This window comes from Anas platyrhynchos, chromosome 11, assembly GCF_047663525.1.
Source record: "Anas platyrhynchos isolate ZD024472 breed Pekin duck chromosome 11, IASCAAS_PekinDuck_T2T, whole genome shotgun sequence".
Classification (NCBI taxonomy): Eukaryota; Metazoa; Chordata; class Aves; order Anseriformes; family Anatidae; genus Anas; species Anas platyrhynchos.
The window spans coordinates 12,638,257-12,659,832 of NC_092597.1; the positions used below are offsets into that span (position 1 = coordinate 12,638,257).

The window sequence follows — 21,576 nt, forward strand, 5'->3', positions numbered from 1 at the left end:
GGAAGCAAAAAAAAATTAATGAGCCAGCTGCTTGTGAATTTGTAAGGACCCCGAGGAATTTCCCTCCAAGCTTAAGCATGGGGTTTCAGCTCTCTCTTTAACCAAATATCTGCTTGGGTAATTACGGCGTGATAACACACAGATCATCTCTGGCTTTTCGCTTTTGGACATGGTGATTCCCAGCCTTGAACCATTCTGCACTGCTGCTCGCATCGAGGCAACCGCCCACTCTGCCCCAGAAGCGGGTATTTCTTCACCCACCCCAGGGACCCCAGAGGTGCTAACCCCCCTTCGCACTCGCCTTCGTGCAGTAAAGGTCAGAGAAGGCTTGCTGAAAAATGTGTAATCCATTAAGGCTCTTTCACACAGTCAGGAGTGAAAAAGAAACATCAGGGCACCATTCAGGAACCACCAGCCAAAGCCGTACAGCTCATGCTGGCTCCTTAATAAACGCAGGGAGTTGGCATGTTGTACCTACCCCAAATTTAGGCTACCCTATTAAAGTCGCATACATTATCTGCTTTGTCTTTCGCGGCCCGACACAGCTGGTGGGCCGGGAGACTGGCGTTGAACTCCCACTCTCAACAAAGTCACCACGCGGTGACACAGAGGGGTTCTGCTCCGAGATGAACTGGGCGAGTTTCTGCCTTATTAGAGCTGTAAATCCTTTGCTTTGCCCTTTGCCTTGCTTCTGACTAACAAAGCTTGGTACCCTGCATGGTGAGCTTACAGTTTTGTGTTTTTTTTTTCCCCCACCTACAGCTACAGACAATGCTCCTGTGTACAAAATCCAGCTTCCAACTCCCCCACGAGTTTGGAAACGTTCACTCCATCTCCCGTGCCACCGGCTGAGCCACCCCTTGAGCACCACCGCGCTGTGGCCCTGGATTCAGACTGATGCTGCAGCACCCACGCCGAGCAGAAGACTCAGCAGACAGCTTGCTGCAGGCTCCTGTTACGTGGGATCCCTGTGCTGGATCGTAACCGTCAGGGCTCCACGCCTGGAGACAGGGGAAGGCTGACAAATCCCCGGGAGAAAGGTCTTGGGGTAGGCCAGGCCAGTTCCAGCCCCAGCAGGCAGCACAGTCGGGTGCTTGTCCTCAGCCCCTGGGTTGCAGGAGATCACACGTGGTTAAACACAAAGCTGCTAAGCCATCTCTACGGGTCAGCTTGCCAGCAAAGGAAAAAAAAATGTGGTGGAACACGTAGGCATACACAAGCATCCCACCCAACACGCTGATTACATCTCTCTTTAAATCAACAGTCCCCATTAAAAGCGAGCGTTCACCCCAAGGATTTATTGCTCCCCCCAGCAGCTGCAGCTCCCTTTAGGATCCCTCCTCCTCCTCCTCCTCCCTGCAAGCACCCCCAGTGCAGCAGCACGATTGTGATCAGCTGGGGTGAGCCTGACTCACATGCACAAACACCCAGCCTGCACAGGACGTTACAGCATACAGATGAGATCTGGAGGCTGGAGGGAGCAGCCTCACGCTGTGCCACGCACGGAGAAAATAACCCACCTATAAGGCACCCGAAGGCAGGGCTGCCCCGAGAGAGATACGAAGCAGCACGGAGCAACGCTGAGTGCCTGAGGCTGGCTGGAGGAGCAGCCAAGCTCGCAGAGCTGCTTATCGCCGTGAAAACCAGGTGAGATCTTCTCTCTGCTGTGCCTTCTCTTCCAGAAAGCTAACAGGCGTAGCTCGATCTCTGGCTGCCATCAGCTGTGACAGCTTCAGAAAAGACCAGAGGAGCAGCTTTCTGAATGGGGCACAAAGGGCTGAGGACATTCGCCAGGATGGTCACTGCTGATGTGTGCAGGTGTTTCCACACTCCCTCCCTGGATGAGATCAGGACTGATAATCTGCACGTGCTGGCACAGAGACCCTGCTGCTGGATGGGCTGATGCCCCACGAGGCCGGGACACGATTATAAATGACCATTGCAGAGCCTTGGAAGACCAGAGCTGCTACGTTTTACCCCTTGCACTTCACCTTTGGCAGCAGGTAGACTTAGAAGAATTTGAAGAGGAGAAAAGTGAAATTCCACTCACTGTTTCTCTTGGCACTGACCTACAGGACTTGTAGTTCTTGCATAAATCAAGATGGAAAAGCAGTAAAGTGGATCACTTACCAGCAAGCTGCCACATTCTGATTTCAAAACATACAAACCATCCAACTCGCATTCCTTCCACACAGCCTCAGCGGTCACCAGCGGGGCAACCACAACCACCGCCTTCCAAAGCTGCAGCCCTCACTTCTATCTCTCTGGCACCCTGTTTTGATGCGAGCTCTGCTCCACCTCCTGAAGCTGGACCGGACCGGTTGGTATATCCCCACCCTAGGAAGGGTCACCGAAGGGATGAGAAGTCCCCATGTGCCACCCCAGGGCTTTAAAATCAGCCAGCGGAGGAACCACGTGCCCCTGGGCAGCTTTGCTCTGATAAATTTACTCCTTAACTTGCCAAAGGAAGCCTGCGGCAGAGAGATCTCCTGCTTATCTCCTCGGAGAGCACCACAAACCCAGCTGCCTTGTCCCTTCCTCGGTGCTCTCCCTTCTGCAGCACAGGTCCCCTCGCTGAAGAAATCCCAGTGCCTCACGACGCTATTCACTGACCCAGCAGCTGGCGGGGGTCCTGCCTCAGGAACGGGCACAAATGAGCTCAGCTCTACGTGACCCCAAAGCACACCTCGGCCTCGTCACTAAAAGGCAGCTATTTGTCTGGCAGATGTGTCACAACGCGATGCCCAGTGCTCTAACAAGCAGTGCTGTTGACGAGCAGCTCAGCGAGCTGCTGACGAGGCAGGAAGCAAAACAGCAAGAAACACATCTCCTGCTCAGATTGCCAAGATTGTGCATGCCCCTCAGAAGTGGTTTTAGGCAGTTAATTGAACTCTGAACAGTTCAGTTGGAAGGGACTTTCAGAGAGCAACTGCCTGAGCACGTCGGGCTAACCAAAAGTTAAAGCAGATTCATGAGGGCATTGTCCAAGGCTGGCACCACCCCACCTTTTACCAGTTTTGTGGCCCTCCTCTGGATGCTTCCAAGGACCACCTTGGCAGGACGGTCCTTTTGAAAAGGATGCTTCCATCCTTTTTGTCGTGGAGCCCAGAACTGCAGGCAATATTCAAGGTGAGGCTGCACCAACGCCGAATGCAGCAGGAGAATCACCTCCTTTGACGCAGTGCACGGTCCTTCCCATTTGGAAGGGAATTAAAACAAAAAGAACAAACAAGTTGCTTTGGTGAGATTGATCTGCTGCAATTCCACCACGAGAGCTGCATATTGATGTATTCACGTTGCGCAGCGTGCCAGCTCTGTCTTCCTGCAAGGGCCCTGCAGGGCAGACTGTTTGGCTTACCTGCAGCTCCTGGCATTTCTTTTTTTGGACGCTGCGCTCCTCTGCTTCCTGGAAGAGCCTGGGTTTCAGGGCAGCATTGCGTTGTGCTCTCCTGCAGGAATGGCTGCGTTTCAGCACTTGGCAAACAGACCCCTTAGCAATTCCAGTTCCCAATTCTGCTTTGAAAGGGTCTGTCCTAAGGGTCTGGCACCCACCGCCCCATACACGAGTTTAGCAGAGCCCTTTATCAGCCCTATTAGACCCCTGGAGTCCTCTTAGTTATACCCAAGTTAAGGTTCCCGCTCCACAATCTGCTCCCCCAGCCCCTGCCATAACACGGGTTGGGGTTTTAGTCTATGTTTTTTCTCTGGGAAATCAGTGCAGATCACCTGGCCCCCAAGAAGTCACTTCAAAGCACTGCTGGAGGAAAAAAAAACCCCAAGAGTCTCTGACAAGCTGGCCAGACACGCAGGATGTGGAGGCTGCTCAGGAAAGAAAACTAATTTAAGGATATTAAGTGGACCTGGTGTTCGAGTACGTTTAAGCACTTATTTCTGTCTTGCCAGGAACTGAGAGATGCCTGAGATGTTCTACCTCCCCCGATCCTCCTTCCTATCTTGGCCTCTGCTCGAGGACCCTGGGCCAAACGATGCAGAAGGCAGTCAGCAGTTCAGCACCGTCTTTGGCTCTCAACTCAGAGCCTGTCTGGTCGCACAAAGGCTCGGCACCACAGATGCTCTGGTTTCTCTCTCCAGATCCACCATCTCTTCCAGCAGGAGAGTGGGAACAGCTCAGCATCTCACCACGAGCTCGACCTTTTTGACTTGTTTTCCCCGTGCCCTGTCAAAGGTTGTCAAAGGGAAGAGCTCCCCTGTCTTCCTACTCCCCATCTGCCCTGCCTTGCGTAGGACGCGCGCCCATCATCTGCTTCCTGGCTGCTACAGCTCCACAATGTTCCCACACAACGCATTTGGGAAAGCAACTGGAGGAAGCCCCAAGTGACCAAGTCACAGCCTTTGGGAAGGAAGGAAGAGAAGAGTAAGAAAATGAGGTGGAGGAAGAATAAACGGACATCCGAGTGCCCAGCCAGACACCAGCTGGCAGGATCCACGCAATGATCCAATTATGCATAACGAAGATCCTCTGGGAAGCATTTTTGAAACATTTAATCAGAGGGAGCTGCGCCCCAACGGGGAATCCTCCGGGGACAGGACGGCCAGCCTCCTCCTCTTCCCTGGAACTGGGCTGCGGGCAAACAGCCCAATTAACACAGAAGCAAAGGGCTCGAAGGCTGCTCTGCGGGACGTCAAGGTAGCACGCTGAGCATTGCTGAGGGATTACAGAGCTCCGCTGTCATTAGCAACAGTATCTCCTTTACGGATTTAATGGCAATTTTCTCCTCAAGTGCCCAGCTCTCCTTATCACCTGTTGCCGCTCCAGTGCCCACAATCCCAGGCTGTTTCCAGGCAGCCAAAAATCAAACCTCAGAGCTTTAGCACTGCCACAGCACCACCACCCCTTGAGTCGGACATACAAGCAGTTACCTTTGGTGCTCCTTGTTTCCTCCTTCAACTTGCTGAGTGCTCTCTTGGGTCAGATCTTCACACAATCTGCAGCTCTCCTTCGTGCAGGGTGACACGGGAGCTACCAGCTTCTGCGTTCAAAGAGAAAAGAAGAGTTCAGTGGGGCCTGTTAATTATTTACACCCCCATTTCTGGCTCTAAAAGCCTCTGAGCCTGGGACCAGTGGATGCTGGAAAATCTCCTAGAGGTGGGCCTTTCTTTGCTCACTCTGCTCTCAAATGTTATTTTTTTTTTTTTGCAGCTTGTGTTACTGGCCATGCTGGAAGTCAGGGAATTCTGGCTCTGCTCCTGCACAACCCAAATGCTTTTATCACCCCCGGAGAGGAATTCCATAGCTCTCCAGCTTCTTCCTCAAACTCAATACCTGAGCTAATGCGCCCTGCAGAACCGAGCGGATCGTGCTTTTAAATCAGGAGGATGTTTGCTTCAGGAAAAAGATGTCTCAAAATTACTTCAGGACAACTGCTCTGCCTGCTGACAGCCTGCAACTCCCAGAAGCCAGCCAGAAAGATTGTATGGACAGAAACACTCCCCCAAAACCCTGGGCTCCCCCTAACAGGGATTCTTTTTTGTATTATTATCGCTACTGCTAAGGGTTTTGTTTGATTGCTTTTTTAAGTTTCCAGGTTCGGTTCAAACAGACGAGCCAGGAAGCTTCAATTTCAAAGCCAGTAGCTCGGTCAGCACCTTGGCCTCCAAGGAAGGCCCAGGGAATGTTTATCTTCTTCCCTTTGAACTTCGCTTGTTGTTTACCGTAATCTAATTACGATCGACCTCCCAAAGCAGAACTAGAACTGCACACATGACATGCGAGGGCTATTTGTAAACTTTTCCATCCATAAATTAGAATATTTATAATTACAGAAGTAAATATTAGGAAATACGTTTCATGGTGTGACGCTTTCAGCATACTTCTGCTTCCAGCGAGCTAAAATAGAACCAGCGGCCTTTGACACTCAAACATTTTACTGTGCTGTTCCCCGGTAAGCATCACGGGGACTTGAGCTGCACCGAGCACAGTTCCCTAAAAAGACGCTTGGATGATTACAGCCACGGAGGTCCCCTCCTGCCATGCCTAAAGAAGAACGTTGCCTTATGCTAGGAAGGGGCTGAGTCCCACCTGCTCACAGGACGCGTGCTGCTGGGGCACCTTGCCCGTCCTGACTCCTACCTGACTCCTGAGCAGCAGCCCCACCAGCTCTTTCCCGGAAAGCCTGCGTGAGGAAGAATGAAACCAAGATTTCATTATTGCCAAGGAAGTCCCATAGCTCGTGGCAGTCAGCAATTCCTGCCGCCCCTCTTCCCTTTGTCTCGGCCTCCTCGGCGAGACTGTCGAGCTCACCGAGCAGCACAAAGCTAACAAGAAGAGAAACCAAAAACAACTCTGTATTTCCCGATTCTTTAGCATTCCGTCTCAAGAACAAAGCCGAAACGAGCCAGGAAACCACCAAGCCCTTTGCAAATAAAGCCAGCCCTTAGACAAAGGCCTTGACAGGAGTTTGCTGCTGCCTCTCACGACATGGATGTTTCCTGCCTGGCTGCCCAAGGTTATTCCCTCCCTGGCAAAGTCTGCACAAGGTGCTGCACCCTGGGCAAAGCAGCGCTGGAGAAATGTCCGAGTGGAGCAGGGGGGCCGAGGCGTGCACCCCACACTGCATCGGGACGTGGGGAGCAGAGGATGGCGTTCCCCAGCTCAGCAGACACCCACGGCGAGCAGGGATGTTCTGGCAGGCAGCCCTCCAGCTCCCAGCACAGCACTTCAGTAAGACCAAGTCGGGAGACCGGGGCAAGCCGTGAACCCAAACCTAAGACCGCGGCGTTTCCCAAGGACATGAGAGCTCTGGGAGCGGTTTGGGCAAGATCTGGCCCCACATTTTTTTGTGGGCCAAGCTGGCGATGCTGTTTTAAGGTGCTTGGCTGCCTTCCCTAAGCACGGGTTTGGTTATCGGGCTCCTTTAGCCCCGTGTCCCTGTATGAGTCCTGCGAGCAGGGGACACTCCGAGCCTGGCTGGCTGGGGGAGCACAGAAGAAACACTCACTCCAAAATATCACAGAGGCATATGGGAGGGTGAGGGGAAATCTTTCTCAGCCTAGTCACATGAAGCCAGAAACCGAGGCTGAGGAGCTCGAAATGAGGAGCTCAGAATTTTGGAGGTTTCAGATCTGATCCAACAAACCACCCAAGCATGCTCGCACCTAAGAGACTTAATACCTTAAATGTCAGTGTCTGCTCCTGGTGGAGATCTCGCTGGTTATTTTCACACAGGGGAAGGCTCCAGAGTCATTGTGAAAGCACAGGAAGATGAGGGTGGGCAGTCACAGGCTGGGGTACAGCAGAAGCAGTCATGGATGTGAAGCCTGGGAGATTCTGCTTCGTCAGCTCTCCTCTCCTGCTGCAGAACCACCCTCCCACAGCACCGCTCTGCTCCTCGCGGAGACAGCCAGCCCAGGGCTGCCTTTGGCAAAAAGAAACAAGGCCAAAAAAAAGCCATCAAGGTGGCTAAAGTAGAAGAGAAGGGCTCATCTGCTGAAGAGCCGACGTCCCAGCCAAGCTGCCAGCCCCTGCAGGTGCCCGTGACACGCCGGCATTGATGGTCAGGCGGTGGAACAAATAACAAGATTAGCAGAAGCCAGGAGCAGGACCAGCTGCTGCCATTACTGCTGAAAACACCCGCTGCTGCCGCTTCCCTCGGCACTTCCACAGCGAGGTTAGGTGGGAACAGAACCAAAAAGTTCTCTTTGATGTCAGAAGCAGAAAGTCCCTAATGAAAGCACTTACGTCGGGGAACTGCGGCCTGACCTCCACCCCTCCCGCAGGGGCAGCCAAATGCTTTCAGCAAACACCTTGCAGCTGCTCCCACCGCACAGCCGCTCAGACGCTCAGCCCACGGGCGCTGGCTGATGGCCGAAACGTGGGGAAATGGGGCAGCAGAGGGACAACACGGCCAAGCTGAGCCCCTACGGGACCGGCTGCACCGTTAGGCTGAGCGCTGAGGCTGTGACGGGTGCTGGGACAGGAGCAGGGACCCCAAGGGAGGACCGCGGGGAGCAGGCAGGTGGGAGGCAGCTCGCTGCAACTTGCTCGTAAAGAGCACAATCTGTTGAGCTCCAGCAAGTCGGTGCCTCGCTCAAGCTGCTTTCTCAGCAAGAATCAGCATCTCCCAGTCCTTCCAGTTCTGCCTCATACCCAGTTTAGGGCTCCAGCTGCTGGAGGGGCCGGGACAGGCTCAGACAGACCTCACGCCACCTCCTGCAGCCTCCCCCCGGGCTGAGGCTGAGCTTCCCCTGCACACAGCACCGCTTTCAGCTGGGGGCTGGGGGGCAGGAGGCGCTCAGCAATCGGAGCAGGCGAGGAGGCAGCGCTCACCTGGCTGCCGGGGAGCTGGGGATGAGGCACTCGCAGCTCCTGCTCGCCTCTTCCAAGAGCCTCCCGCATCAAAGTCCTTCCCCCTCCATCAGCAGCCCCGCAGGGGCCAGGCAGAGCCTCTCTAAATGCGCCTGGCTGCCGAACATTTCTATTCTAGGCAGGGACAGGCAAGATGAGGGAAGCGAAGCACACGCATCAGTCGGGTGCGAACGACATCAGTGCCAAGTTCTCTGCTATGTAGCCGTTTCAGGCAGGGAACGCGTCTGATGTGGTGCTCCAAGCCAAGTAACATGATTTGCGAAAGAAATAGAAATCCTCTTTATGCAAAACCTCCAGGCGATTCTCAGCTATCTGGGAACACGGGGGAAAGCAGGAACAGCCCGTATAATGGAAAGAAGCTGCTTTATACAAAGCCTTGGTCAAAGAGATCAAATCATAATAGCAAGGGAAGATAAAGGAATAAAGTGGGGACACCAACAGCCCCGAGCTGTTCCCAGTCTGTGCTGAGAACTGACAGGGCACAGCCTAGCAAACAAGCCAGCCCCAGTCCCAAAGCAACTCGTGCACGGGTCTGGGGGCTTCAGGACACCCAGCTCCAGCACCGCCGCGACAGCTGTGATACAGCTAATCCCCAGCTCGCCTCAGGAGGATTCGGGGCTGACAGCAGGGCTCATCTCACAGCGGGAAAGGGCGGGAGGATGCCGGGCACATGCCACCCATTCCAGCAAAGCAAAGCGTGAAGGCACCAGGGATGGGAACCAGTTAATCTGTTCTTGTCCACGTGAAGTCACAGCCATCCCCTGGAGGGGGTTCCCGAGGCAGGTGGTGAGAGCCGTGTCCAGGAAGGGTGTATCGAGGCAGGAAAGCCACCTGACCTTACGATAGCCATCAGATCTTATCGCCTGCACGTTGAAAAACAAAGCCAGTCCCTCCCTCCTGGGAGGTTTAATCCTCTAGCTGGGATTAAATCTATCAGTTGATAAGCTGTCCTGGAGAGAATGATCCAGCATGGCTGGTGATAGCTGACACTATCAGCAAACAATGACAGCACTTGGAAATTAGAGCCATGCAGGTGGCCGGAAGGTAATGGATTGTTTTCTGCTTTCAGCCTCCCTCTTGCCATATTGCAGCATTTGGGGCAGACCAGTTCCCATTTCCACGCCTTATTAACCTTGATGGTACAAGCAGAGCCAAGCCAGGTCTGCCTCTGGCTCCAGCATCTCAGTTCCCATTAGCTAATTACAGGCAAGATCGTTTGATTGCCTTTGCACTGCAGGTCCTGGGTGCCTCGAACGGGGCACCAGGGATTAGAAGCCACTTTGGAAACACCAGCTGCAGCCCCGCAGAGTAACCTGGGGTGTCAGAAACAACGCACCTCTCCCAGGCAGCACCTGCCTCAACCCTCTGCTGGTCACGTTCCTGCTGTCACCTGCTGGTGGCCGTGAACTCCTGCACCACAGCGCCGTGCAGGACTGTACCAGCCACCACCAGAGAGCTGAGAACAGCTGACACCAGCTGAGAACAGAGGCTTGTGCCGAAAAGGAGATGCGATGCTCCTTTGTGGCACTTCTCTGAGAGCACCCGTAGCACAATTAGTTTTTACAGGCCTAACTCACAGGAGGAGGGCTGCAGGTTAAGCCTCACGCCCAGCACAACGTTCTCTTAGTAACTAAGGGACACAGAGGAGGCGTTTTGCTCTGTAAGGGGAGTGCCCTCTGCCGACACAGCCACCCTACAACAGGCAGATCCATACTGCAGCCAGGCTGCAACAAGCACACCCCCCCGGGATGGATGACAACCCAAAACACGAGGCAGGTGAACACAGTCCCTTTAATGCAGTCAGACACAGGGGAACCACAAGGACAGAACGAGACAAGACCGAGGCACGCCAGGCAGGCAGGGATCACACAGCAGGCAGGGGGGGGTGTTGCCAGACCAGAGCATCCCCCAGCACACGAGAGCTGCCCCTGAGTGCTGAGCAGAGCTCTGAGGTCTCATCTCTGGCGGGCAGAACAGGGAGAAGGGGGAGACCAGAGGGAGGTTACCAGTGGAGCTGGAGGATGCAGCCTCAGTGCTCTCAGCCAGGGTCGCACAGCCCACCTGTGAGGACAGGAGCTGAGCCCCAGCAGCTCCCAGCCCCGGCGCAGAGCAGAGCTGTGGGGCCGAGTCCCAGGGCGAGGAACGTCACGGTGCCACACACCGGTCCTGCCCAAAGCTAGGGAGCCCCACCAGCAAAGATGAGCTCCAGGGCAGCCTGGATGTCCCCTCCAGTGGCCTGCAGGGCCCGGAGGCTCAGCTCATCATCGTGTATGCCCATGTCTCGCAGCTGCTGCAGCTGGGGTTGCCACTGGCTCTACGGACAGGAAACAAAAGAAGCCAAGGGTAGGTGCAAGAGGCCAAGCAGTAACACGACAGCCTTCCCCACAGCCCCCTCTGCCACGCCGGATTCTCCCACCTCTCTGACTCACAAGTGCATACCCCAAATCCCCCAGCCCATCCCTCCCATCCCACTCAGCCCTTTAACATCGCTCTGCTGCGCCTCCTCCAAGCTCTTCTTCCCTTCCAGCTCACTGTCCTGCCACAGAAGGCAGCTGGAAAAACCACCTCCACCCCGCAGCACCCAACGCCACGCAGAGCTTTCACGGGTCCCCAGAAGAAGAGGCTGAGCCACTGACCTGCAGGCTGGGCTGCCCCGAGGCCTGCAGGGCATGCTGCAAGGCCTGGCTGAAGAGGTCGTTGGTGATGGGTGTCCCCGACTGGACGCTGGATGACATCGGGGAGGTCCCAGAGGAGTGACCCTAGGAGGAGATGAGGTGTGCAGGGGTCAGGGGGGCGCTCCCCCAGCCCAACTGGAGGAGACCCCAGACCGAGAGGGCTCCCGGAGCTGAGCAGGGCTCCCTCTGCAGTGCAGGACACCCCCAGCTGCTGTACCTGGGTGCCAGGGGTAGGCGTGTGGGAGCTGCTCTCCGGGGTGCTGGCCAGTGCCAGCGCTGTCGCCAGCTCGCTCTGGGTGATGGGCCTGGGCCCTGCAGCCCCCGAGTAGCCGAGGGAAGCCGGGCGGGAGCCAGAGGTGCTGCTGGACGGCGTTGACCTCGTGCTCTGCAAGGAGAGAAAAGCACCTCTGGTGTCAGTGCCCGTGTCTCACTAAGGCCTAGCTCGTGTGCTTATTCCCAGGGACCTCCTCTCTACTGTATTCAAAATTCAAACGTGGAACTTGTTAAAAGAAGCACACCGGGCGATCAGCCGTGTTTTTTTCCAAACCCAACTACTCTAAAGCTGCTGAACTGGCTATAAGCCTTTTAATATTTCATCCATCAGCTGAAAAACAAAAGATATTTATCTTCCCAACACCACCGTGAGGCAGAGGATCTCGCGCTGTTCTTGAGATAAGAGAGAAAACCTTTAAAGTCTTTAAGAGCTACCTGTTAAACCCATAAAGCAAGCCCAAAACAGCTGCCCCACCTGACCTGGCCTGCCAATTACCTGGTGAAAGTCATCTTCGTCATCGGAGAGACCTTCAAACAGGAAGCCACCTGCAAGAGAAGGAAGAATCACCAGATGCAGAGAACTAGGTGCTGGCAGGAACTGGGCACCAAATTAGAATCCCACAGAGGCCTTGGCCACAGGACCAGGCTCAGCCCCAGCTAAGGCACTGGTTAAGCCCCTAATTTGTGCAAAACAGAGCTCACAGCACCCTGCTACCCACAGAGATTACACGTGTGTGGCCAGGAGAGGCTCTGAGGTTGCCCTGGCTGAGATCAGCCTTTGTCGACACAACCCAGCAAACCACAACACACGCTCCTCCTTGCTCAGGAGCCCAAACTTCTTTTGCCTCCAGCCCGGGGAAGGCTCTGCATCAGCCCCAGCAAGGATTTCCCTGCAGACGAAGCCTGCAGGCTGCACACACCTGGCATGTCACGGTAGGAGCTGGAGGACATGCCTCGGGAGGATGTCTCCGGGGCGGGGAGCGGGGTGCTGCCCGCCACCGAGTGCAGCACCAGCACGATGGCGTTCACCAGGGCAGGGTGAGCTGGGATTAGCCTGGAGGGAGAGGGGGAAAATAAATCACATACATGAGGGGGCTGAGAAAGCAGCAGCTTGATACTAGCAAAGAAATTTATAAAGCCAACACCACTTCAGATGCTGACTGTGGCTGCCCAGCAGCAAAATGCTCCCCGTTTGGGTGGGAAAAGTACTAAACAGGAGCACAACAAATGCACAGCCCAGTCACTGCACCAGCTTACGTGTCCAGCATGTTGGGGTCTGCAAACACTGAGAAGAGATCCTTGTCCTGCAGCACTCCTGGGAGGGACCAGGAGACATGACCAGTACGAGACAGGATACAAATCCACAGGAGCCGGTTAAATCATGGGAAGAAAACAAATTAATTGTTTTTCAGGAAGCGAGTGAGTCACAAAGAGACACAGTAAGCACCCTATTATTGTTCTCTGAAACCTTTTGTGCCTTCCTAGAGAGAGGCTGAATCACAGCCACACCCCCGGGATGGGGCTTCCCTAGCAGGATCAACCCTGGCACCCAGCTGGCTGCGAGAAGTTGTGACCCCATCCCATACGTCAGGAATTAAACACTCTTTAAGAGTTTATTTTAGTGCTTGAATTAAAGTGTTTGTTTTATACTGAAGCCATCTTTATCTGGCTTCCTTCAGACCCTCTGGGTGACGTCTGGACTCACCCAAAGCAACTGGGTCACTGCTGAGGCCAGGAGTAGCCACGATGATCTGATCCAGCGACTCCTTGTTCCCCAGCATTTTGAAGACCTGCCAGAGAAATCAGAAGGGATCAGCAGCAGCATGCAACAAGGCCCCACTCAGGGCCTTTCTTCAGTGAGGAAGACAGACAAAAGGCAGCCAGACAAATTGTGCAGCCTCGCTCACCGCATCTCTGTAGGCAGGGCTGCTGTGCAGGGCAGTGTGAAGCACCCGGAACTCCCGAACTGCTGCCACCTTATCCACGGGCTCTGAGAGAGGAAAGACAGCAGTCCCAGCTCCCAGGCATGCAAAAATATATAAATGTACCTTCCTACATGCACAGGAGGAAGCGTATTAAGGTAACGGCCCTAAATTAACACAATTCATTCTACAATTAGGCACACGCGAGCCTGGTTTTCCCCTCAACCTAGAGTATGGAGACATTTCATTCCTGATTCTCTGGCAACACCCTAAAATCAAGCACACCCACGTAAGGCAGGGATGTTTGCTCGCCCCGTGACATGATTCATTCCCTAACCCTACCCCATTTGCTGCTTTAACAGGTGGAGTGCACAAACAGGTCGGTTCCGCCCCCAAACCCTGCACCAGTCTCCCAGAAGCAAATCCCCAAGAGGAGCCGGGCTGTTCCTCACACACCACCTCCTCCTCACCTGGTTTCTGGTCAGGCTCAGGCCAGGACTTGCGCAGCACATGAACAGTGGAGCCCGACTGGATGCCGTAAAAATCAAGCGTCTGGTCATCCCTCAGCTTACGGCCACAGTAGATCAGATCTAGAGGAAGAGAAAAACACGTGAAGACAAGACAAACACCTACAACGTGCTCAGAAAGAGCTCAGAGCCCTTAAGAACCAAGAACTGTGTGGGGACATTCCCCTGCCTACAAGGATAACGCCCTGCCCGCTGAGCTGCTTCATCATGACAGGAAAAACGAGAGGAAATCCGAGCTGATATTCACAGATATGTTCTCACTGCCTCCTTTAGAAGAGCTGAGCTCCCTCCCGCAGACACGCTGGTGTCAGTAAACTACACCAAAAGTCTCCTTTACAAGCGCACCGACCCCACAATGCGCTCAGACAGCTGCAGCAGAACCTCTGGACCCCCCTGGAGCACCTGCCCGCTCACACAACCCCCCCCGGCCCGGCTCCTACCGATGAGCTCGGGGTCGGGCACGGACTCCTGCAGCCGGCCGGTGATGAGCTGCTTGAGGCAGGAGATGCTGCAGCCGCCCAGCGGGCACTCGCCCAGCTCCGTCTCGGGCAGGCGCAGGATGGATTTGGGGGCCAGCGGCTGGTCCGCCAGCTTCACGGCGATGTGCCACTCGGGCAGCGCCATGCCGGGGGGGGCGCCAACCGCGGGGCGAGGCCGCCGAACGCCTCAGGAACCGCTCCGGAGCTCCCCGGGGGGAGTCTGGGGGGGTTCCGGGGGGTCCCGGCCGAGCGCGGCCCCGGAGCTCCCCTCACACGCCGCCGCCGCCGCTTCTCTTCCGGCAACACAGAGCCGGAAACGGAAACGCCGCTCCCGCCCCGCCGCGGGGGAGCCCTGGGAAGTGTAGTCCGCTAAGGGAGGCTCCGCTGATTGGTCAGTTTAGGGGGGAGGTGGGAGGGAGAGCCAATGGGAGGCCGGCTGGGGGTTTAAAAGCGGGAGGAGGGCCGAGGAGCCTCTTCTGCCGCCCAGAGCGCGGGGGGAGGAGGCGGCCCCGCGGCGCCTCCCGGCGGGGGGGGAATCGCACGGCAACAGGGGGCTGCATGGAAACGGGGGGCTGGCAGCAGGGCCTGAAGCACGGCAGGAGCAGCCCCTCGCTCCCAGCAAGGCTCGGCAGGAGGGCAGCTGTCCTGGGGGCTGGCAGCCTGTGGGGAGGCATCCCCACTGCTCCCCTCCCCATGTGCACAGGCTGCCTCTGTGTCAGCAGCGCTGAATTAAATGTTTCTGTCCTTCCCCCAGCTCTTCTTGCTGAGGAGGAGTTTCTGTAGGGCAGCTCAACCCTCCCACAGCAAAACAAGTCGACTTTCCCAGGCTAATGGAGCTTCAGGAGCATCTGCTGCTCCATCTCCTCATGGGATCCCAAAAAAGGAGAAGCTGCTCCTCTGCCCCCAAAACCTGTGCCAGCCTGCTCGCTTTTCTGACAGGAAGGGCTGTTTATGTTCTAAAAAAAGCCAAGTTACCATGAAAGTCCAGAAAGGCTGCAAGAGCCACATACCAGGCAAGTTTTCCTTCCTAACAGTTCTTTAAATGGCTCGTGCCTCAGACAGTGTCACGACACGCTCTGCACAGCGGCGCTCCCAGTTCTGCTTTCGGAGTTGCAGACACGCAGGGTTCAGCCCGAGTGCAAAGCCTTACCCAGCACCTGGAGCAAGGAGACCCAGCCCCCTCCAAAGAAGGCAAGAAATACCACTGCGTAGTTTTAAGACTAATGTTTTATTTGTTTTCCTACAAATAAGTCAGTTGTGACAAACCTAAAGGTGACGAGCCTACTTTAGTGTCATCCTATTAGTGTTACACAGGAAACGTGAACAACCCTCCCTCTACCTTCAGAGCCTCAGCACAGCTACCAGGAGGAGCCACCAGCCCCTGAACCTCAGCCTGAGGGGTCGCTGCGCTTCCTCTGCTAAAAACAAAACCAAACCTCTAGTCACAAACTGGCCGAATCGTGGCAGGGCCGTTAAAATGCTTACTGCTCATTACTACTTGGTACCTCACCGGATTAGGACACCAACAGTCAAACAAGAGTGGTCCGAAGCGAAGGAAGAGCTCCCCGAAGACCTGCGGCACCTCCTCCTCCTCGCAGGGGGTTTGGGGGCACCCCAGGTGGCTGCCAGCAGCCCCTCTAGAAGCACTTGCGGTGGACGATGGAGGGGCCGGACTCGTCGTACTCCTGCTTGCTGATCCACATCTGCTGGAAGGTGGAGAGGGAGGCCAGGATGGAGCCGCCGATCCAGACGGAGTACTTGCGCTCCGGCGGGGCGATGATTTTGATCTTCATGGTGCTGGGCGCCAGGGCCGTGATCTCCTTCTGCATCCTGTCAGCGATGCCCGGGTACATGGTGGTGCCTCCCGACAGCACGGTGTTGGCGTACAGGTCCTTGCGGATGTCCACGTCGCACTTCATGATGGAGTTGAAGGTGGTCTCGTGGATGCCGCAGGACTCCATGCCCAGGAAGGAGGGCTGGAAGATGGCCTCAGGGCAGCGGAACCGCTCGTTGCCGATGGTGATCACCTGCCCGTCGGGCAGCTCGTAGCTCTTCTCCAGCGAGGAGGACGAGGCGGCCGTGGCCATCTCCTGCTCGAAGTCCAGGGCGACGTAGCACAGCTTCTCCTTGATGTCCCGCACGATCTCCCTCTCGGCCGTGGTGGTGAAGCTGTAGCCTCGCTCCGTCAGGATCTTCATCAGGTAGTCCGTGAGGTCGCGGCCGGCCAGGTCGAGGCGCAGGATGGCGTGGGGCAGCGCGTAGCCCTCGTAGATGGGCACGGTGTGGGTGACGCCGTCGCCGGAGTCCATCACGATGCCGGTGGTGCGGCCGGAGGCGTAGAGCGACAGCACGGCCTGGATGGCCACGTACATGGCCGGGGTGTTGAAGGTCTCAAACATGATCTGGGTCATCTTCTCCCGGTTGGCTTTAGGGTTGAGGGGCGCCTCGGTGAGCAGCACCGGGTGCTCCTCCGGGGCCACGCGCAGCTCGTTGTAGAAGGTGTGGTGCCAGATCTTCTCCATGTCGTCCCAGTTGGTGACGATGCCGTGCTCGATGGGGTACTTCAGGGTGAGGATGCCCCTCTTGCTCTGCGCCTCGTCGCCCACGTAGCTGTCCTTCTGCCCCATGCCCACCATCACGCCCTGGTGCCGGGGGCGCCCCACGATGGAGGGGAACACGGCCCGGGGAGCGTCGTCCCCCGCAAAGCCCGCCTTGCACATGCCTGAGCCATTGTCCACCACGAGGGCAGCGATCTCCTCGTCTGCCATGCTGAATGCACCTGGGGGACAAGGAGGGGGGGGTCACAGAGCACCTCTGCAAGGGCCCTGCCCTTGTGTGATGAAGGACCAGAGGGGTCAGGGCACTAGAAAGGGCCAGGGAGTGAGAAGGGGCATTGAGGAGACTCCAAGATGGGTCCTGAGGGTGCCAGACAGGCAGCAGGGTGACCTAACCCCGCACAGCATGCACACCCTGAGGAGCCAGGCCACCCACAACATCCACCCCCCCAAAAAAAAAAAATCTCCCCAGGGAGGCTCTCTTCTCCCCTGATTCCCTCAAAAAACCTTAGGGACATCCCCTTTTCCCTTACCAAAAAAAGGGCCTCAAGGACACCCCTCGAAAAAAAAAAAAGAAAAACAAGGAAAATTTCTCTCCCCATCCCTACTCCAAGCCTCCCGAGGGCCACCCTCCTCCCCACAAAGAAAACCCTCAGGGCACCCCACCTCCCTCCACCCCAAAACCCCTCAATAACACCCCCTCTTTCCCCCCTACCCCAAAAAGGCCCCCCAGAGCACCCCTCCTCCCCCCAAAACCCCCGGGGGGCACAAACCCTCCCCATAAAGAGACCCCTAAGGGCTGCCCCCCTCACCCTACCCCCCAAAAACCCCCTCGGGGCTGCCCTTCTCCTCCCCACATCCCCCAAAACCCTCCAGGGCCGCCCCCTGCCCCCTATTTCCCCAGCACCCCCCCGGTACCCCCCACCAAGGCCGCCCCCCGCAGCCCCACCTGCGCCGCCGCCGCCTCGCCTCCGACTGCCCGGCCCCGCCCCGCTCCCTTCCTTTTATACCCCCGGAACCGGAAGCCGCTCCATCTTCGCCGTCCCATTGGCCGAATCACCTTTCCCTCACCATCCGTCCCGCCCCTTCCGGTCTCCACCGTTGCCGGGGCCGCACCCGGAAGTTCCCGCCTCGCTTCCGGGGCCGGGCACCGCCCCCCCCCCTCCCCGCGGCCCCGTTTCCGGTGGGGCTGAGGCGGGGCGGGCCCGGGGCCGGGGGGGCGGTGGCGGCGGCGGGCGGGGCCCGGGCGGCAGCGTGAGGGGGGCCGCAGCCGGCACGGCCGGGCCGAGCCACAGGTAACGGAGCCCGGGGAGCCCGGGGGGGAGGCCGGGGGCCGCGGGGAGGCAGCGCCGGGGGGCGGGGGGGGCGCCGGGACCGGGCTTGGGGGAGCCCCGGGGGAGGGTTTGAGGCCTTCCCCCCCCCCCCTCGGTGGGCTCGGGGCTGGGCCCGCGGGGTTTGGGGGCTGTTGGGGCTTTGTTCGGCGTTGGGACGCGCCGGGGGGGTTGAATTGGTGGAAATCCACCCGAAATTTGGCGTGTGGGGAGCCGGGGGGGGGTCACCGGGACGGTGCCAGGCCCTAAACCGGGCGGTGAAACCCGCAGCGGGCTCGCTGCCCCGCCAGCCCCCTCGCCGTCGCCCTCCCTCGGGCTATCGCGACATGTCGTGAGGCTGCGACGCCTCCGTGTTCGGAGCTCGCCTCCTCGGGGGGCTCTCGGGGGTCCCCCAAAACCCGGCATGGCCCCGCAGGGAGCTCACCGTCAGCTGCCCAAGGCGATCGGGCCGCTGATCGCCACATTTCCCCCTTTATTTCCCCCTTTATTGCCCTATTTCCCCCTTTATTTCCTCCTTTATTTCCCCATTTTCCCCTTTATTTCCCCCTTTATTGCCCCATTTCCCCCTTTATTGCCCTATTTCCCCATTTATTTCCCTATTTCCCCCCCTATTCCCTCACACGAGCTTCCGAGACCCCTCAGGTTCCCTCGAGGCCACCCTGGAGCCAGGCTCCCCCCGGGGTTCTGGCTTTAGGAGGGTCCCTGTGGGTTCAGCCTGCTGGGGGCCGCCCGGCTCTGACCCGGCCCCGCTTGGGGCGGGAGGCGGCCGGGAGGTGCCTCGGCTTGCCGGAGGTTCGCCCGCCCTTTGTTTCCCCCAGGAGGCAGGATTTTGTTCCGGGGGGCAGCGGGGAGACCTGGTTCAGCAGCTCCTTGCGTTGCAAAGCTCGGCGGGGCCCTCCCTGCCAGCAGGACACGGGGTCCGGCAGAGGCTGATGGCGAGCAGAAGTGCAGCAGTCAGAGCTCTGTGTCTTTTCTGGGGGGTTTTGCCCCAAAAGGAGCCTGGTGCTGGCTCAGAATGGGGTTTCCAGGGCGTTTTCCCCAAGAAAATCAAAGGGGGAGCGGAGGCAGGAGCTGCCCCGTGCCCTGCTGGGGGTTTGGAGCTGCCTTTCCTCACCTTGGGGAAAAAAAACAACAGCTAAAAATAGTGTTTGGTGTTGAAAGTGCAAAGAAAGGGGTGAAACAACGAAAGCATTAAAGACCCAGGAGAGGAGCGGCCCACCGTAAAGCCTTGCACGTTTCTTAATAGAAATATGGTGAGATCAGGGCCCGGCCGTCTCCTTTTAAGGCAGTGTTTTCGGAAGGAGCGAGCCCCAAACGCTAAAGCCAGTGTTTCAGGAGCGATTGCTGAGCAGGCACGGGAGGATTGCGGGGGAAAACGAGCGGCTGGGCCGGTGGACAAAGGCATTTCAGCTGCTGTCCTGTCCGCGGGGCACACGAAGCCGAGGTTCTAGCAAATGTGTTCGGCTCGCAGATACAATTAAACGGGCCGAAAATTGAATGCAAGTTTGAGCCCGGGGCTGTTAAACACGAAGCTGATTGTTTCACGGTCTCCTGCACAGGAAAGAGTATTGGCTTTGCACTCTATTTATCCTCTTCCTGGGGAAAAGATGAAAGCGGTTTATATTCATACGGACAAATATTTGCCTCTCTTTCAGATTCCGCCCGTCTCCCAAGGCCGGGGCTCGAACCCTGCCCGCTGCAGCCCCGGCGCCCCCCTCTCTTCCCAGCCATGCTCCGGGCGGGATGAAGCTGGAAGCCGTGGTCGAGCAGCTGCAGAAGCAGCAGCAGAAGCAGCAAAGCCCTCTGCAGATGGATTCCAGGGAGCGGCAGCAGAGGCAGCTGCGGGAGGCCCAGCTGCTCTACACGCAGCAGCTGGCGGTGCAGCAGGCCGTGCTGGCAGCCGCGGCCGGCCGGCCTTCGGGCGGCTCCAGCGGGGGTTCCCTGGGCAGAAGCCCGGCCGCCGCCGGGGCCGCGCGGGCTTTCGATGAGAGCAGCATGAATTCGGAGCCGGAAGAGGAGGAGGAGGAGGACGAGGAAGAGGAGGAAGACGAGGAGGAGGAGGAAGGCGGGTTGGAAGGCGGAGATCTGGAGGATGGCGCTGATGTGACTGGGAAGGAGCCGTGCTCCGCTCTGAAATACTTCCACGCTCCCAAAGCCGCCCAGCACAACCAAAGAGTGGCCTCGACCTCCAACCCTCCTCCGGCCGCGGGGCACCCGCGGGGACAGCAGGGCAGAGAAGAACAGGGTAAAGACACTGCCAAGCAGCCCTACTCCGGCTCCCCGGCCGCACGCTGGAGGTTGGACGAGCAGCTCAAGCAGGTGAGTGCTGCCCTCGGTCCCTCCTCCCTCCCGGGGCCGTGTCTGCAGCCCGGCTGCTGCGGGAAGGGGGCAGGAGCAGAGCTGAGCTTCCCCGCTGCGCTCCTCCTGGTTTTTCTCTTAGACCTGCAGCTCAGCTCGCTTTGCAGGTGCAGGTTTCATAGCTCAATGCCAGAGGATCGGTGATTTCTTTCTGCTATAAGCAGGTGTTTCGGGCAGTACAACGCCTGTGGGCTGTGTTGGTGCAGAACTGGCCTGCACAGCCTTTCAGGGACGTTTCCAGCATCTGTACCTGTTCAGAAATGGGGCTGAGGGGCTGCGTGGCTGCAATTAAAATAACAAAATGAAGAGTGGGCTTTAACTGTCCTCTCCTACAGGTGTTAGCCTGAGTGTGAGCAGGGTTAGGTTTTCAGATCGTTTTTTGTCTGAGATCAGAAGCTTCATACGCACAAAACCAGATCTGTTTTCTTTCCCTCCTCCCCTCTTGCAAACATGATGGGGTAAAAAGGCCCGAGCTGCTCAGCAGCGGCTGATAAACGGTGAAAAGTCTGCTGCTGGTCGCACACACAGGATTATTTGCTTTACACTTTCATGGGCAGTGGTTTGAGGGGGAACTGTTAAACCTCCACAAGCCTTATTAATTCTCCCAGCCCGCTCAGAGCCCGCTGCAGGCTCCTGCCCTGTGGTTTCTCCGTGCTGGCTTCTCCAGAAGAGCTGCCCCAAACAAGGAGCTGCTGTAGGGAAACGAAGGGTGGCTGTGTCAGTCGGGGCACAATCACTACAGAGACTCCTTCAGGATTTGCTGGATTGTAATGGCTGACAAAAACTTCTTCTTTTGGGCTGGGGAATGCAGGGCAGGACTCTGGTTTCAGGGGCTCAGCCTCAAAAATACACCGAGGCTTCAGCTGTTTGTGCTCCTAACGTGGCGGATGCCACCAGGGATGGCACCGTGCTTCGTGGCAGTCCTTGCCTATCTCGTGAGAGTCTGTGAGTTGCAACGAAATAGCTCGGGAGGGCAGCTCCAAGTGTGTTGCAGCAGGCACAGCATGGCAGAGCAGTGCTGTCCGAGCTGTTTTCCACCTGATGTGCCATGAACTGGTGCTGACGCAGCTGCTTCGGCCCAGATTCGTGGCATTTCTGCAGCCATCGAGTGTTTGGGTGGTGGCTGCAGC

At 57.2% G+C, this 21,576-nt stretch overlaps 4 protein-coding genes across 5 annotated transcripts in view; 1 reads left to right on the forward strand and 3 right to left on the reverse strand.

Moving 5' to 3' along the window:
- The window catches only part of SEMA7A (semaphorin 7A (JohnMiltonHagen blood group)), a 29,292-nt gene extending 22,771 nt beyond the window's left edge, over window positions 1-6,521 (reverse strand). The window contains exons 1-3 of one of the 2 annotated variants that reach the window (XM_027466306.3): window positions 6,092-6,521; window positions 4,882-4,991; window positions 3,359-3,449 (exon numbers count right to left, since the gene is read on the reverse strand). In XM_027466306.3, the coding sequence (XP_027322107.2) occupies window positions 3,359-3,449; window positions 4,882-4,991; window positions 6,092-6,328 (438 nt within the window). In that variant the 5' untranslated portion in view covers window positions 6,329-6,521. The remainder of the gene's footprint in view (window positions 1-3,358; window positions 3,450-4,881; window positions 4,992-6,091) is intronic. The other variant, XM_072043370.1, reaches the window with a different exon arrangement.
- Window positions 6,522-10,098: 3,577 nt separating this feature from the next.
- UBL7 (ubiquitin like 7) lies at window positions 10,099-14,510 on the reverse strand. Its single transcript, XM_027466304.3, has 10 exons — window positions 14,164-14,510; window positions 13,667-13,786; window positions 13,182-13,264; window positions 12,980-13,064; window positions 12,532-12,589; window positions 12,195-12,328; window positions 11,771-11,820; window positions 11,219-11,386; window positions 10,963-11,085; window positions 10,099-10,640 (listed from the first exon to the last, which is right to left on the reverse strand). The coding sequence occupies exons 1-10, from the start codon at window positions 14,345-14,347 to the stop codon at window positions 10,503-10,505; spliced, it is 1,143 nt and encodes a 380-aa protein (XP_027322105.1). The 5' UTR covers window positions 14,348-14,510; the 3' UTR covers window positions 10,099-10,502.
- Window positions 14,511-15,411: 901 nt separating this feature from the next.
- LOC101792739 (actin, cytoplasmic type 5) lies at window positions 15,412-17,835 on the reverse strand. The gene is made up of 2 exons (XM_038185122.2): window positions 17,707-17,835; window positions 15,412-16,981 (listed from the first exon to the last, which is right to left on the reverse strand). Exon 2 carries the CDS (start codon window positions 16,968-16,970, stop codon window positions 15,840-15,842), a length of 1,131 nt encoding a protein of 376 aa, XP_038041050.1. The 5' UTR covers window positions 16,971-16,981; window positions 17,707-17,835; the 3' UTR covers window positions 15,412-15,839.
- A 71-nt stretch (window positions 17,836-17,906) lies between these two features.
- The window catches only part of ARID3B (AT-rich interaction domain 3B), a 31,748-nt gene continuing 28,078 nt past the window's right edge, over window positions 17,907-21,576 (forward strand). The window contains exons 1-2 of the mRNA XM_038185119.2: window positions 17,907-18,052; window positions 19,744-20,407. Coding sequence (XP_038041047.1) covers window positions 19,832-20,407 — 576 coding nt within the window. The 5' untranslated portion in view covers window positions 17,907-18,052; window positions 19,744-19,831. The remainder of the gene's footprint in view (window positions 18,053-19,743; window positions 20,408-21,576) is intronic.

What these genes read in the sequence shown, in the direction of transcription:
- UBL7 (XM_027466304.3), bottom strand. Translation starts at nt 14,347, where the DNA reads ATGGCGCTGCCCGAGTGGCACATCGCCGTGAAGCTGGCGGACCAGCCG. An exon ending in GCCCGACCCCGAGCTCATCG is followed by an intron (nt 13,787 to 14,163) that starts GTAGGAGCCGGG and finishes CTCTTCCTCTAG; the next exon opens with ATCTGATCTACTGTGGCCGT. An exon ending in ACGAAGATGACTTTCACCAG is followed by an intron (nt 11,387 to 11,770) that starts GTAATTGGCAGG and finishes CTCTCCTTGCAG; the next exon opens with AGCACGAGGTCAACGCCGTC.
- LOC101792739 (XM_038185122.2), bottom strand. Translation starts at nt 16,970, where the DNA reads ATGGCAGACGAGGAGATCGCTGCCCTCGTGGTGGACAATGGCTCAGGC.